Source organism: Eschrichtius robustus, chromosome 14, assembly GCF_028021215.1.
Source record: "Eschrichtius robustus isolate mEscRob2 chromosome 14, mEscRob2.pri, whole genome shotgun sequence".
Lineage (NCBI taxonomy): Eukaryota > Metazoa > Chordata > Mammalia > Artiodactyla > Eschrichtiidae > Eschrichtius > Eschrichtius robustus.
In genome coordinates this window covers 17808601-17825066 of record NC_090837.1, presented here as the reverse complement: position 1 = coordinate 17825066, position 16466 = coordinate 17808601, and the positions used below count along the sequence as shown (strand labels likewise).

At 40.4% G+C, this 16466-nt stretch overlaps 1 protein-coding gene across 1 annotated transcript in view; it reads left to right on the top strand.

Annotated features, from left to right (window-relative positions):
* Positions 1-16466, top strand: part of LOC137776429 (G protein-coupled receptor kinase 3) — a 124874-nt gene that overhangs the window by 77609 nt on the left and 30799 nt on the right. The window contains exons 7-12 of the mRNA XM_068562906.1: positions 495-546; positions 2379-2470; positions 4624-4723; positions 11199-11277; positions 12988-13118; positions 15732-15826. Of these exons, the coding sequence (XP_068419007.1) occupies positions 495-546; positions 2379-2470; positions 4624-4723; positions 11199-11277; positions 12988-13118; positions 15732-15826 (549 nt within the window). The remainder of the gene's footprint in view (positions 1-494; positions 547-2378; positions 2471-4623; positions 4724-11198; positions 11278-12987; positions 13119-15731; positions 15827-16466) is intronic.

Below are 16466 nucleotides of genomic sequence, written 5' to 3'. Positions count from 1 at the left end.
AGCTGCACTGTCCAGTATGGTAGCCACTAACCACGTGTAGCTGTGGAACTCTTGAAATATGATTAGTCTGAATTAAGATGGGCAAATACCCACCAGATTTCAAAGACTTAATACAAAAGCAAGAATGTAGACTATCTCATTAAAATTGTATATTGATTTGATTTAATTTTATGTTGAAATGATAATTTTTTGATATATTGGTTTAAATAAAATATATTATTAAAATTAAATTACATACGCAGCTTCTGTTACCCGTCTCTTGGACAGTGCTGACTCAGATAAAGATGTTACCACAGCATAATGACAATTAAAGGAGAAACACAAAGTCTTCAATTTGAATCATAAAATAAAGCCTTAAATACCAGGTGAATCCTTTGTGAAAAAATGTTTATGAAAACTTACTCCATTTGAGAAGCAACACCAGCAGTACAATTCTAGTTTCTCAGTTAACTTGATATTTAACTTTTCAGTAATTCCTTAACATTCTTTTTCAGTGACAAGTTCACTAGATTTTGTCAGTGGAAAAACGTGGAATTAAATATCCATGTGAGTATCATCTTTGCCTTTCTTTTTTTAAATAAAAACTTCCTCTGGCTCAACTTCGTGAGAAAATATTTTATTCGGCAGCATACTCCCAAGGGTGACACACTGCCCAAACAGATGTCGTGCTTATGGCTTTATGCATGAAAACTCCATCCTCCTATACCCAATTGTAAACACTTTGAATTTTAATTCTCTTTTCTCATATTCATGTAAGAATGTGTTTATTTGTTTAAGAATGGTTATTTTAAGCGGTAATTGACCTTTTAACAGAAGTAGTTGTAAAAATACAAGTCTTCCACATAATGTAATTCCCGTATGCCCGTGCCTTATGCCATCTTGGTAAAGTTCCTTTTTTTCTTATTCTTAGGTGCAATGATGTAATAAACATGATGACATCTTTTACTAGACCACGGTTTCATCTTTTTTATTATTTTGAGAATGATAAAAGCAGTCCTCAAAGACAGGCTACTTTCTGACATTAACCCCTTAGCATTGTATTTTCTTTTAGCTCTTCACTGTCAGTAATTCTAGGGCATGTTCTTTACTTCGCTTTTAGAGTGTACGTTTCTCTTCCCCTTTCCTTCATGCTCTCCCTTCACACAGGTTTGCAATTGAGAAAAAGAAATAACTGGATTTTTTTTTTTTTTCAGTTTTTTACTTGAGCAGTGCTATTGGAAGAAGTGGGGTTTTTTTCTTCTTCTTCTTCTTCTTTTTAACCTCCTCTCTCCACCCCATTTCCTGGCAGGATTGAGAAGCAAGAGGAAGTGACACATTTTTAAAAATAATCCCTTATTGGGACTTCCCTGGCGGTCCAGTGGTTAGGACTCCATGCTTCCACTGCAGGGAGCACGGGTCCGATCCCTGCTCTGTTGCTGTGGCATGCCGCAGCATGGCCAAAAAAAAAAATCCCTCATATCTGCTGTGGAGCTTCCTTGTGCTTGTGTTGCTTTAGCAGACATGGTATCCTCATGTCTTCACGTCCTCATGTCCTCTGTGCACCAAACATGAAGCTAGTGGGCCAGATGCCCCTCCCTGGCTGCAGACATGATATTTGAAGGGTTGTCTGGGGAAACCCTTCAAGCATCTGACCCTTCATTTGCCGGGATACATAAACTAGTAGGCATTTGCTGTTATCTGATGGCCTCTTACCACGAACATAAGACTATCTATCTGCCTTTGTACCGTCTAATGCCATGAAAACTGCTTAGGAAGCAGGGCATTGCTGGGATGATATTGACAAGGTGCTTATGAATAAAGCCTCTTCATAGAGTTACTCACACTTGGTCTGGTTTCATGCTCACATGCCCAGCATGAGTCCTCTCTACTCACTGACGTTATTGATAAAACATCCACACGACCAGCATCTGTTGGGCTTTCTGATCATATGGCCCACAGTTAGGAAAACATAGATGCCCTTGATGTGGACCTATTTTTCTACCATGACGTTCCTGGCCTTGCTGAACTGTTCCCAAACTTTAGGCTTCAGAGTAGCTGATGTTGCTTTGTGTTTTGAGTGGAAATTTCACATTCACTTGTCTTCAAAGCGTACATCTTCCAGTATAAGATTTATGAGATCAGAAAACCAATCTAACTCGGCTACCACTGTGTCATCTTTCCATTTGCCTCCGTGGTGTGCATTCTGTGCAGTTTGCATAGAAGGTGGTTCTAGAATGTGCTGCCATCTTGTGCTTCTCACCTCTCAGTTTGAGGGACCAGTCACGGAAAGAGCAGGTGTATCTGAATCGCTATTTTAATAACTGTATATGTTTTACATGAAAACAACAGCATAATTTTTATGCAGTTTTACATTTCCATGTCGCATTTTGAATTCACAGTTGACCATGAATGATTTCAGCGTACATAGGATTATCGGACGAGGAGGATTCGGTGAAGTATATGGTTGCAGGAAAGCAGACACTGGAAAAATGTAAGCTTTCTAGGCTCATATATTTTGCTGGGAATTCTAAGAGAATTTTATGCTCGCATCAAAAGTAAACCCCTATGTAGATTTATGGAAGCCCGTGATCTCACTCCTGCAGTAATTTACCTCAGAAGGAAATAGGCTGTATTTTGTAAAGCATAGCAAACGAGATGATCTGGAACTTCTACCTCTTAGGGCTAAATGGGAAGGTAACCAGAAACTGTGTATCGGGAGCCTGCAGTGGTTCAGGCCGTGGGTGAAGAGCCAGGAATCCAGAGGTGGCCAAGAAGGGGTGTTATGTACGGCCTCCCAGTCCGATCAGACTGCAGAGAATTCTCTGCTTTGCAAGGGAGAGACATTCTCTTCTGATCCCCCTGTGATTTAGCATGTGCAGTTTGGGGTGATAGAAAACATACCTTCCAGTTCTGTGCTGCGCGGTGGGCTTTTTGATCCTAATATGCACTTTACTTGTCGTTCGTTACCTTTCACTAAATTTTAGTTTTACTTCATCATAACTGCTTGTCGAGGTGTTGAGGATGCCCAGTCTGACACGTGTTGTTGTTAGAAGTAAATAATATCAATTTGTCTCTTCATACACATTTACGATTTCACCCGACTCTTGGAAACCGCCAGGGCGTGGTAAATAGTCTTCTATTTTATAGGTTAAGGGTAGACGCTTCTCAGGAGTCACACAGCTAGGAAGTGGCCAAGCTCAGCTCCCATGAATCCTCGAGCACGTCGTTTGCAGCCTCCAGGCTGCCAGTGACAGTGACCTGCCACCTGCCCTTGGGGGGGGTGCCCTCAGCTTGCTTACTCTGAGGGGCTCAAGACCTGTGGGTGCCACCTTCTCTGTGGTCTGCAATCCAAAGGTCTTATTAAACATTGTCACAGCAGGGTGGTGATAGAAGTAGTATGAGGCATTTTGAAAATTCTTTATCATAAAAAATAAATATTTCAAGAACGCGTCACTTCATGTGTTCTCAATATTTGATCCCATAATTAAGCCAATCAGTGTCTCGCAAATGGATTTGTCATATAGAACTCCTGGAAGAGTGGATAAAAATATCAAATTTGAACATCTGTCTCTGTCTTGCTGTAACTCATAACATTATAAGTTATAAGTAAGTTAGGAATAAGTGGATTTTGTGTGGCCTACCACAGCCAGACAACTGGTATACCTGGGTATCGTGAAGTAGTATATCAGTGGGAATTTACAATCATGCATGCAGAACTCTCAAGCCCCCAAAACCCTTGTAAAAATTTCCTTTCAGCTTTCCCTTGTCCTGCTGAAAAAGCATCTGCTTTCTTTAACCTGTGATTACAGAGTGTGCTGAGTAACATGTCTGTATTTCCTTAATGTGAGTTTGTTCCAAATCTTCAAAAATCTTAAGCTGTAAAAGGTTTCTTCTCAACTAACTTTAATATAACTTGAATATAAAAATCTTACTGATTCTTTTTATTATTTGAAATATGATAACTTAAGTATAGATTTAAAACAAATCAATAAAGTGCCATTTTAGAACACGGGGTTTTGGACACATGCTTTCCCTTCCCATTTGGTCAGTCATCAACATTTTAGAGTCTTGCACTGTACGCGCTTATTAAATCTTGACCAGTGCTGAATTCACAATTCCTAAATGCTAAATATGACATGTACAGCACCTCCACAAAACACACACACACACACACACACACACACACACACACACACAGTGGTACTAGGCAGTGGCAATACATACAAAATTTATTTCCCTGAATTTTATATCCATCTACTTTATGCTCTTATTTAACTGAAACATCAATTCATATAATAATAGAAATATCTTGATTATTGCTTGATTTTTTAAAATAGCCTTTTTATTTTACAGTTATTTTAGGTTTACAGAAAAAGTGCAGAAATAGTACAGGGAGTTCCCATGTACCCCATACCCAGTACCCTTATCTTACTTAGTGTGGGACACTCGTCACAATGAACCAACAAATATGTTATTATTGACTGAAGTCTCCACTTGATTCAGATTTCCTTAGTTTCTTAGAAGTATTTGCTTCTTTAAAACACTTCCCACATCTTTAGAAACTTCCCCCAGTATGATGCGTATCGTTTAATCCGTTTAGATGTATTCTCAGTGCAGATTTTTCAATAATATTTATGTTTCTAGGTATGCGATGAAATGCTTGGATAAGAAGAGGATCAAGATGAAACAAGGAGAAACCTTAGCCTTAAATGAAAGGATCATGTTGTCCCTGGTGAGCACAGGAGTAAGTATTCAATTTTGAACACTGTTAGGGTTTTTTGTTTTGTTTTGTTTTTTTGTTTTGTTTTTTTTTCGGTTTTTGTATCAGGACAATTTATTTAAAATACAGGCATTTTTTTTTCTTTCTGGTGAATTATGCGGCTAGCCAGTTCTTGGGGGGATTAGAATTTATAGCAGGGAGCAGCAGCACTAAGTTAGTGTAAATAATAATTCAGATATTACCTCTGTCTAATTTGGGAATTAGGAACGTACTAGCCACCATCGCTGTGCACACTGACAACTTGTCCCTTTAGTGAGTATTTATGACTTCCTTCTTTGTGGAATATAGTTGCAGAGATGGCAGAAAATAATCATATCAACGACAAAAAAAAATCACTTGAATATAGTTAAGAATTGGCTGTGTGACTGAGAAGGACTAACCCAGAGAAGAAAAAGTAAGAGAAACGTAGCTCCTGTCCCTCACAAACTGATAGAGAGGAAGTGACTTGGCTTAGTCAAACCCCAGTTGTCCCTTCGGGGTGCTCCCCAGTCCGTGTTTCATTTGGAGGGAACCTTATCTTTTCAGCGCTTGCTACTTTTACCTGCTGTGGACGCTGGCCTTTTCCATTTCCAGCACTACGTTTCTGCCTGTTGGATGTTTTATTTGTATGTCAGGCTGTCATTTTTAGCTCGGCACGTGTAAAAGCAAGCTTTTACACTGTGTCATCTTGACTTGCAAAGCAGTGTCCCGTTCTGATTTCTTTTCCTTTAATAGTATCACCCAGGATCAAAACCTCGGCTTTTATTTACCTGTCCAGATGTATATAAAGACACCCAGAAAAACCCACCATCCCAGGAACCTGGGCAGTGCCCATGTGTCCTGGCAAGTGAGACATGGGGCCCTGGGGGAGGCGGGATGGTGCTTCCAACTATCATAGCTGTGTTCTAAATAAGGTCATCTTCATACAAAGGTTTTGAAAAACTCAGATCTTAATGGTGACTCAAAGAATTCCTTTCAGCTAGTAAGCAAGAAACCTGAGACCCAGAGACATCATTTCTTTGCCCAAAGTCCCCAGACTCCCTGGACAGGCCCAGTGTTCTTTTCTCATCCCTTTGTAGGCTCCATGTTTTATTGTTTGTCACCTGTATTCATTGTGTTGGGGTTTATATTATTCTAGCATTAGTTTTAAGTGGTTCTGGAAAGTCTATTTGCTATCGAAACCAATGAATATCATAATTTAGCTCAACTGTAACAGATGAAAATGCCATTGCTATAAATAATAATGTCTAATTATGTGCCTCTACCTGCCAACGTATGGACATTAAGCATTTCAAATAAGAGTTACCCTGTGTGCATGACCAAGATTTTAACTGATTGGAATGGAATCTGAGTAGCCTGCACACTGTATTGGAATCAATGTGAATAGCATTGGCTTCTAGTATCTATTGAAATGTCTGTGTCTTCATTTCAGACATGGATGTGTGTTTACTGCAGACTTTAAGTGCTTTATTAAAATATTAATTTTCAATGAGTTATCTCAAAGCCTTGGATATTTATTCACAGGAAAGCCTATGGAAAAAAATTTTGGGTGTTGGAAAAATATACGTACAATTTTAATTTTCATGTAGCATTTCTGTTTTATTCAGGTGAGGGAGAGTGGTTAAGTAGTTGTAGAGTTCCTCACTGGTCTACTCATAAGGGAATAAATAAAAAATTGGGGTTATATTGGGCTACTGGTTTGAGCTAATGTAAAAGACTTGTTTATATTTTTTATTCAAATATCAAAACTGTTTAGCATTTTAAACATGTATAAGTACATAATTTAAAGAATTATAGTAAAGAATTGAAAGAATTGTAATAAAGTTATTTGGAATTGCTTTTGCTAATGAAAGGCCACGGTTTATAGGATTTAAGTAATCTTTAGTTTAAAATTGCCTCCTTAGGTGATGCTTTAGATCGGCCTGTATCAATATGATTTCCTAAGATGTTGGCATGAAAATGAGCCAGAGTCACCCATCAGAGTTTTCTATTTACTAGAAGGTTGTTTTTCTCTTTCAGTCTCAAATTGAGGATTCCTACTTCTCATCCCCCAAAGAGATAGTAGAAAGTACTGTTTGCAGTTTTATTCTGTAACTTTTGGATAGTAAAAAGGGAATCAAGGACATGTATGTCCATGACTGGGGGGAGCCGTCAGCATCTTCATTAATTAAGTCAGTTGTTGTTCGTGAGAAGCATTGCTCATTCATTCCTTGATCCATACTTGAGGCCTAGATTGTGCCGGGCCCTCCACTGCGAGACGGGGGTCCTGAAACCCTAGTTTGGTCCTTGTTCTTATAGAGCTGCATAGAGTGAGAGCAGCTGGTGTTTATTGAGTCTCACAAATGCGTTGATCATTGGAACACGTGGCAAGAGGTAGGAAAGACAGGTCCACGGTGCTCGGAAGGCATTTAGCAGGGCGGAAGTATTGTCCACAAACGCTCCTCTGAAGTCAGAGGAGATGCCGGGGTACATGTGGGTCCTGAGCACAGAAGTTCTGGGGACTCACAGAAGGTCGGCAGAGGTGGGGTCAGAAATGATAGGGTAGGACCACAAGATGAAGTTGTAGGGGAGAGAGGCAAACAGAGGCCAGACCAGACCAGAAAGAGCTTTCTGGGCCAGTACTGAGGATTTTTAAAAATCTTAAGAGCCGTTGGAAACAAAGTGTTTGAAGTAGGAAGATAACATGATAAGCCTTGCAAGTCTGAAAAGGTTCCTCTGACTGCAGTGTAGAGAAATGTTCTGAAGGATTACTTTACGGTCTATTTTATCACAGTTTTAAGTTCCTGCAAAATGCAGGCTATTTTGCTCACTAGGTAGGAAATCAGAGAAGACAGTTCCTTGCTGAAGAGCTTTTATTTAAGTATCCACCTGTAAAAACTCCCTAGTTCTTATTTACCTTGAATTTGTAATCAAGGCAGAACATCTTAACCATAGTTATCTTTGAAACCGCACCGACACCATCATTAAACCGCTGCCTGTTTGTCCACTTGGGTCAGTATTCAGTTCTTTGTGTCTCGGACCCCACCTGAGACTCAAGATGGCATCTGCTCAGGGCCTGAGAGATGAGGGACCGTGGTCAGCAAATTCTGTAGAGGTAACCAAGTCAAATCCCTTCAGTGGAGCTTTTATTTCACGTTGCTATGGAAACTTTGCCTTCGTAAGTAGGGTAACATAGGACAGCTCTGCCAAGAGTCCAGGGTCAGAGAGCTGGGGATTGAATCTTGGCTGGCTACCAAATTTCTTTGTGACCTCAGGCAAGACATTTCCCTTTTAGGGGGTGGGGAGTTTAGTTTCCTTGTCTTTAAAATAAAGAAATCGGACCACGTGATTATTATTTTTTTTTCTTTCTTAAGAGCCCTTTCTACTCCGGTGCCCTGTGATTCTGAATTTCCAATTCATGTCCCATCTTAATAACGTAGTATCTTAACTATACTTTGACCTTTTGCAGTTTTCTCAGGGCCGTCATTAGAATGATCATACACCATCATGTTCAGAAATACCCCCCTTTCCAGGCTCTATTTGTCCTCTGGGTGAAGTGAGTGGAGTTGCTCTCTCAGGCTGGGAAAGACCCAGGCTTTACTAAGTTCCTGGTCCACCCGCTTCTCTGCTCTAGAGATGAATTGTTCATCAGATCAGGAACCAAGAGTATGTGGGGAACCCCGTTAAGGAAGAAGCATGATATTTGGAGCAGAATGAGCCATCGCCAGCAGACTGTGGAAAGGTCTGGTGAAACACTGGTGGGATTGCAAGTAGGAGGGTACCCGCCCACCGAGAACCACGTGGCTTTTAACAGATAAAGGGTAACACCCTTATTTTACCTATTTAATGCAAAATAAATCTTAACATTAGTAAACACTAACACCTCTCAACAGACCTCTAAGGAAAACTAGGTAACCACAAAATGAATTTTATAATTCATTCTGGAGTAACTTCCTCCAGAAGCTTTGTGGACATTGAGTTCAAGTTCATGAATCTTGAGCACATAGGAATGTGTTAACACAAATTTATCTGTATGCCCTTAATCGACAGGTGTGAACAATGTGACTTCTGTTTCAGATTATTCTGTTGAAATTTGAATATTTTCTGTGGAATTTAATAATTCTTTGCTTCTGTTAAGAAAGTGGATATAGATATTTCATGCCATTTTTTATTTGAATCAGTTGAGTGGCAGGTGTACACTGTATGTTTATCTCAGTGGACCTAGTTCTAGATCTAGTGGGGCACTGATGGATTTTCACCAGGGAACACATGTGTGTATCCAGCACCCACGTCAAGAGATAAAAAGTTACCGGTGTTCCAGAAGTCTCCCTGTGTCCCTTCCAGCCACTGACCCCACGCCCAAGCTAACTACTACCCAGATGTCTAAAACCGTAATTTAGCTTTGCCCGTGTTGAAACTTTATATAAATGTACTCTTTTTGTGTCTGGCTTCTCTCACTCAGTGTTGCTTGCGAGATGCATCTAAGTCGTTGCTCTTAGCAACAGCGCCTTCTGTAGCTAAATAGCAGGGGTCACCAGGCTATGTGTGTGGCCCAGGGACCAAATCTGGCTTGTGTTCACAGCCCGTGAACTAAGAATGGTGTTTCCCTTTTTAAAGCATTGTAAAGAAAAGAAACAAAGAAGAATATGTGATAGAGACTGGATGAGGCCTGCAAAGCTTAAAATATTTACTGTCTAGCCCTTTGCAGAAAAAGTTTGGTGGCCCCTGTTCTATAGTATTCCGTCATATAAATGTGCCACAATTCGTGTATCCATCCTCCTGTTGGTAGACATTGGGGTTATTTCCTGGTTTGGGCTAGTTTGAATAGTGCCATGAGGACCATTCTCATGTCCTTGGTGCACATGAGTACAGATTCTCGTGCACATGAGTACAGATTGCTGTTAGGTAAATACCCCGGGGTAGAAATGCCGGCTCATAGGCTTTGCAGGTGGTGATCAGCTTTAGCAGATCCCACTGAACATCTTGTGAAAGTGGTAGTACCATTCCGCCCTCCCAGCGCCATATTGGAAGTTCCATTAAACTCCATACCTTTGCAACACTTGGCATGGTCAGTCTTTTTAATGTTAGCCATTCTCATCAGTTTTAGTGATGAGGCATTGTGATTTTCAATTTGCATTTCTTTAGGGAAAACTGAGGCCTAGCATCTGTTTATAGGCTTGCGGGCCGTTTGATACTCCCTTGTGTGAAGTGCCTACATTATTATTATTGTTGTTGTTGTTGTTGCTCTTTTGCCATTTTTCTACTGGGTTGTTTGCTTTTTCTTTATTGATTGTTGAGAGTTCTTTATATATTCAAGATATATATGGATTGCAAATATCTTCTGCCATTCTGTGACTCACCTTTTTACTCTCTTAATGGTGTCTTCTGAAGAACAGAAGTTCTTACTTTTATTTTAGTCCAGCTTATCAATATTTTTATTGTTAGTGCTTTTTGTGGCCTGTTTAAGAAGTCTTTACTTCACCCTAAGATCCTGAAGTTGTTCTCTTTGGTTTTCTTCTAGAAGCTTTATTGTTTTACCTTGAGGTCTATATCCACCTGGGGTTGACGTTAGTGTGTGGTGTGAGGTAGGGGTGAACGTCCACAGCTGATTGTACAGATAGCCTGTTGCTCCGGCACCACTGACTGAAAAGGCCATGCTTTACCCCCACCCTGCTGGGTCACTTTATTACAAATCAAATGAGCATTTACATGTGGGTCTACTTCAGGATTCTGTTCTGTTCTACTGGTCGATTTGTCTGTCCTTGGGCTAGTTCCATACCGAATTACTGTTGCTTTACCATAAGTCTTGATATCTAGCACAATGAGTTTTCCAGCTTTATTTTTCTTCAAGTGTATCTGAACTTTTCTTGGCCATTTCCATTTCCATATAGATTTTGGGATCAGTTTGTCAATTTTCATTTTAATTAAGAGTGCATGGAATCTAGAGATTAATCTGGGGGAAAATTGACATCTTTACAATTGAGTTTTTCTGTCCTCGGCTCTGGTACATTTTTCCACTTTCAAAAGCTAATTTAATTCCATTTTTATTCTCAGTGTTTCAGAACAGTAATACAGATAACATTTCCCCCCATGGTATGGTTCTTCCAACCTCAGAATCAGAGATTGAAATGGATACTTGACTAGCCAGAACCGAAACGTAGACCAACAGAAAAACTAGCAAGGCAGTAATATTTTTCTGTAGAATCTGAGTCTTTTGAAGATGTAGATAGAGGAGTCATGATTGAATCAGAGTGACAGAGCACCTTTGAATTCATCTCTGATTAGCAGTGTTGTGTCTCTGTGCATTTTTCCACAGAACCAGACCCACTTTCCTGGGTCTGTTAAAGTTACCAGGTAGGTGTCTGTGTTTCATGCACGGGGCAGTGGCATGGATAAAAAAAAATGTGTAGATACTGTTTGGCAGCAGATGCGCTTTCCAGGGCAGCTTTTGCTTTTCTTATATATATATTTTTCACTCTAGGATTGTCCTTTCATTGTCTGTATGACCTACGCCTTCCATACGCCAGATAAACTCTGCTTCATCTTGGATCTGATGAACGGTAAGCAAGACTTGGGAAGTCTGAATACACTGCAAGACTTTGCCATGATGTTGTTTGTTTGTGTTTTCATGATGTTTTATCTTAGCTTGCATTGCTTCAGACAGACTGGCCATTTGGGTCTTTCAGGGAACTAAATTCCTCCTGAAGTTTAAGGAAACCTTTTATTCTTCAATTTTCAGTTAAACTTCATTTAAAAATGTTGACTGCCATTTCCCTCTGGCTCTCCCAGTCTCTCCCCAGGAAGTTGCATTTTCTAGAAAAGATTTTCATAAAATAGTTAAAATACAGTAAAACTTGATTTTCTGGAATGCAACTGGCCTGGATGTTTAGTTTGCTTGTTCCTGGCCCTCAACTTTTAGGAATGAAATGCCTCCTAAAGATACATAGGCTGAAGATAGAAATGTATTTAAAAACCAACTTTGAAGGAGTGACTTTGGGCCAGGACAGATTTTAGCCCAGTCTTCTATGCCTTTAGCCCAGTTCCACTGTACATTGATCTTTTAAACTGTGACTGATGACCCAGAGAATGATGAAAGAGTTTTAGCTAGAAAAGTAGTTTTTTAATACTAGAAAGTGACATGATATATACTCAAAGCATTTTTAGTAACGAGAGCTGAAATTAAAAGGTGTACAGTTCAACAAATCAAATACCTTTTTTGAAATTCACTTGAAGTTTTATTACATTTTGAGTGTTTGATTTAAAATCGGACCTACCCAACAGCATGAAGGAATTTCACACACATTATAATGAGGAGACACAGCCAGACACAGCGGCATGTACCCTGTGTGAGTCTATTTATGTGACAGTTAGAACTGGCAAAACTAATCTGTGGGGGGAGAGGTTACAATAGAGTCCGATTGGCTTTAATTAGGGGCTATGAGCTGATATACTGCCTGGGGTGGGCATGGGAAGCCTTCAACAATGTTGGAAATCTTCTACACCTTGATCTGGTAGTGGTTATACAGGAATATGTGTGTGTGAACAGGAAGATGCTTATAAAATCAAGGGCAATAAAGTTGGACACACATGAACTTTCGTAGATCAATTGAGGCTCTTCTTTTATAGTTTATAAGAACATTCCCTTACCCTGTTTGTGGCCTTCTGTGTCTCTGTAACTTGAGGCCATGTGACGATTTACCTTTTCCAACATTTTATTGTGAAAACTTCAAACATATGGCAAAATTGAAAGAATTTTACTGGGGACACCCGAATACACACCACCTGGGTTTTACCAGTTAAAATTTTACTGTATTTGCTTTCTCATACATCTATCAATATGATCAATGTGTTTGTTTTGTCTCCTTACTATTTATTGTCCACAGAATGAGTTGCTAAGCCACCTACTGGATCATTACATGGGTTGATTCAGTTATTAGACAGAACTCAAGTAATCAAAGCAGATTAGCTAACCCTCCCTCCCCCTTGATGGTACATCTGGGAACTGTGATACCTGTCAGAGAATGGTGGCTTTGTTTCATATCGTCCTGGCTATTGTCACATCTAAGTCTTCTCAATGTTTTAGTTTTCTCTAGAATTTTTAAAGCATTTGGTCAAATTACAGAAATCAATGACACATACGTATATATATATAGACAAAGCAGAAGCATAGTTTACCTTTTTCGACTGTATCGTAACTATGCAGGATGACAGTGATTTTTGTTCCCTTTAAATTGATGCACTGAATTTAAATTCCGCGTCTCTGATTCCAGGGGGCGATTTGCACTATCACCTTTCACAGCACGGGGTGTTTTCTGAGAAGGAGATGCAGTTTTACGCCACAGAAGTCATCCTGGGGCTGGAACACATGCACAATCGGTTTGTCGTTTACAGAGATTTGAAGGTAAGGCCATTGGACAGACTCCTTCCGTTTATCGGACCTGTGCAGTAGGTGTTGTATTGCAGTTGTGGTCTTCCAGGTGTTGCCACCTCTTTCATGGTATCCTGTCATTTTCCTCGTCTCAGCCCCGATAAAGGCATCACCTTTGTGATGTCGGTCTCCTCCAGACTCTGAACTCTGTTCTAAGGACTCCATCCTACTTGTCCCTATTACCTCCGTGTCTGGTGCAGCACATATGCCAACTCAAAAACTTTAATTGGTTAATTAGTGAAAAGCAGGGTAGGGGTGTTTTGTCGTCACCCATTTTACAATTGATTGTAATTCCATTAATGTTCACTAAGCAACTGATTTGGCCCTGGCTTGGTGTGAGACCAGGAGGTGTACAAAGGTGAACTAGCAGAGAACATATATGTCTTACGGGAAGTATCTACTTGTGAACTAACACGTAGAAGGGCTGAGTCATAACTCATTTGAGGCAAGCCTGATCCGATCAGGGCAGAGTGGCTGACAGCCTGGAGAATTTCCCCCGAAGGGCACTCTCTGAGGCTCAGATTGTTTTGAATTTGCCTTAAAAAATCACTAACGGATTTTCAGGGCTTCCCTGGTGGCGCAGTGGTTGAGAATCTGCCTGCCAATGCAGGGGACATGGGTTCGAGCCCTGGTCTGGGAGGATCTCACATGCCGCGGAGCAACTGGGCCCTTGAACCACAACTACTGAGCCTGCGCGTCTGGAGCCTGTGCTCCGCAACAAGAGAGGCCGCGAGAATGAGAGGCCCGCACACCGCGATGAAGAGTGGCCCCCACTTGCCGCAACTAGAGAAAGCCCTCGCACAGAAACGAAGACACAACACAGCCATAAATAAATAAATAAATAAATAAACCCAAAGTTTAAAAAAAGAAAAAGAAATAGTAGAGTTGAACTATACGAAATGGCTGTTTTTGTAAGGAAATGATTAAACATCAGCAATTTCAAATTGTTCAACCTATTATTGTTAAAAAAAAAAAATCACTAACGGATTTTCAGATCTCTGAACTACATAGCCCCAGTCTTCCATGCTTGGGCTTCTTCACTGTGGTTCTCTTTAAAATCTTACTAGACTTGAAAAAAAGGAAATAAGTGCGTTCTGAGTTTTTCCATTCCAGACCATGATGCTTGGTCCCAGGTTCTGCATTAAGGAGGGAGTTGGGAGTTTGCTTGGTACATCCGCGGCGATATTCATCTAGCCAGCCACATGAAGATGGGGGAGGAGATAAACGGGACCTTGACAAACTATAGAAATGATCACGCAGATATATAAAGGTGTAAATAATGGTGAGAAGAAAAATGATAGCCGTGGCAACTTCCCAAGGAGGTTGGGAGGAGAGTGGGTTTGCCTCCTCTCTGCTTCCTTTTTAACCTGAACCCAGGTTAACCAGCTAAAATGTACAGATGATGTTCCTTTGCTCATGTGTTGTGATTAGCTTTTAAAGGTTACCTTCTAAGAATCTAAAGTGGTGTATTTTAGTGTTGAGCATATTATGTTTTTCACAAGGGACTTTGTAACTTTTAAAGCCTCCTGCAAGGTTAAAGAATTACTCCCTTAGCCTTCATACGAACATAAAGAAGAAAAAAAGTATTTTCGCCACATTAGAAATAATTAGACACTGGTTGGCACATGACATTTTATTTCCTCATGGTGAGTTTTGCAGAAGAATAAAATACACGCCGAAGGCCCATGAAGCGCCATTGTAATACATTTTAATTTAAATCTATAACTGGTTTCTAATCATCTTGATGCAGTATTTTTGTCTTCTAAGCTATTTAGTAGACAATGGTATTATCTAATTTCTATTCAGACTTAATTCTAGTCATTCATGATTATTCATGCTTCAGGTTTATAATGGCATGCCATTATTTTTATTTCAAGCAAAACAATAGCTGATCTCCAGCAGAAAAATATCAAGATGACTGTAATTGAATGTATATTAGGGAGAGGAGCTTTGTTTTCCATGATTATGCTGACTAAATCTAATCTTAATGGATACATTTCATCAGAGTTGTGGTCAAAATCATATTTGGTCATTTGGTAGGGCCCTCTGTTGATTCTGTACTAATAAACAGAAATGACATTTATCGGGATTAATGTGGCACCGTGGAATATTTTGATTTCTTTGGTCACTATTTGTATATTTTTACAAGGTTCCTTTCTGTGCTGTGCTTCGTGGCTTCATTCTCCGAAGTCCTAGTAGTTACAGAGGCCAAGGAGCCTGTGGACTCACTCCCTTTGTGGAGAGACTCACCGTTCTGGCTGGATTGCACTTCTTGCTGTGAAAAAGAAATACTTTACCTCCGATGGACTGTGGTTGTAACCCTCCCGTGTTACCTGCCCTGTGTTCCATCATCAAATGAGTAGAATCCTTCCCATCTGTCATTACCACTTTCCTGCTGAAAGTAACATGAAACATGTCATTGTCGGTATCATGGTCCACTTGGATGTGATGATATGATTAATGCTAGGATTCATGTGTAGGAATGAACTGTAATAAAATAATGAGATATCAAGTGCCAATAGTTTTAGAAGTTAGCCCCTGGGACATCTTGGGGACTCCTGAAGATCACCTTCTCTTTCATTTTAGCCCGCAAATATCCTCTTGGATGAACACGGACACATTAGGATATCAGACCTTGGTCTTGCCTGCGATTTTTCCAAGAAGAAGCCGCACGCGAGTGTGTGAGTAGTATAGCACCTCTGTCACTGTCGTTTCCTAACTCAACTCGCCTATTCACTCAGACCCCGACGTGGTCATTTGTTCCCCCATTTTTTTCTTGCCAATAGCGATTTTCAGCATGTGGCAGTGCCGGGTCAGGGGAAGGTCCCGTATCCCAGGCTGTGGGAGAGGAGATAAGGGTGGTGGTGTGCTCGCTCTCACCATTTGGGGGAACACGCAGGGACCCACAGTGTAGCTGCCCGGGGGCAGGGTGGTCTAAGGGAAAGATAGGGGCCTCAGCAGCAGACCCAAATCCGTGCTGGCTGTGTGACCCTGAGGCAGTCAGCTCACCTGCTTGACCCTCAGTCTCTTTATCTATAGGGTAGAGGTAGTAGTAGACCCCTGAAAGCTTATATGCCAAAGAAGGTGCACAGGCAATTGCATAGAACTTTCCAAGGAAGGCCAGAGGTCAGGTTTCTCTCTCCATCTACTTTTTCCTTCTTTTTCAAAACAGTTTGGTTTTTTTTTGCTAAAAAGAAATTAGAGTTCTTTTTTTAATTTAAAAAATCATCTCCTTGCAGTTCAAGCTTTTAATGCAGGTCATATTGTTAGATCTGAATATTACATCCGTCCTCTAAACAACCATGCAGAGGAAGCTCCCTG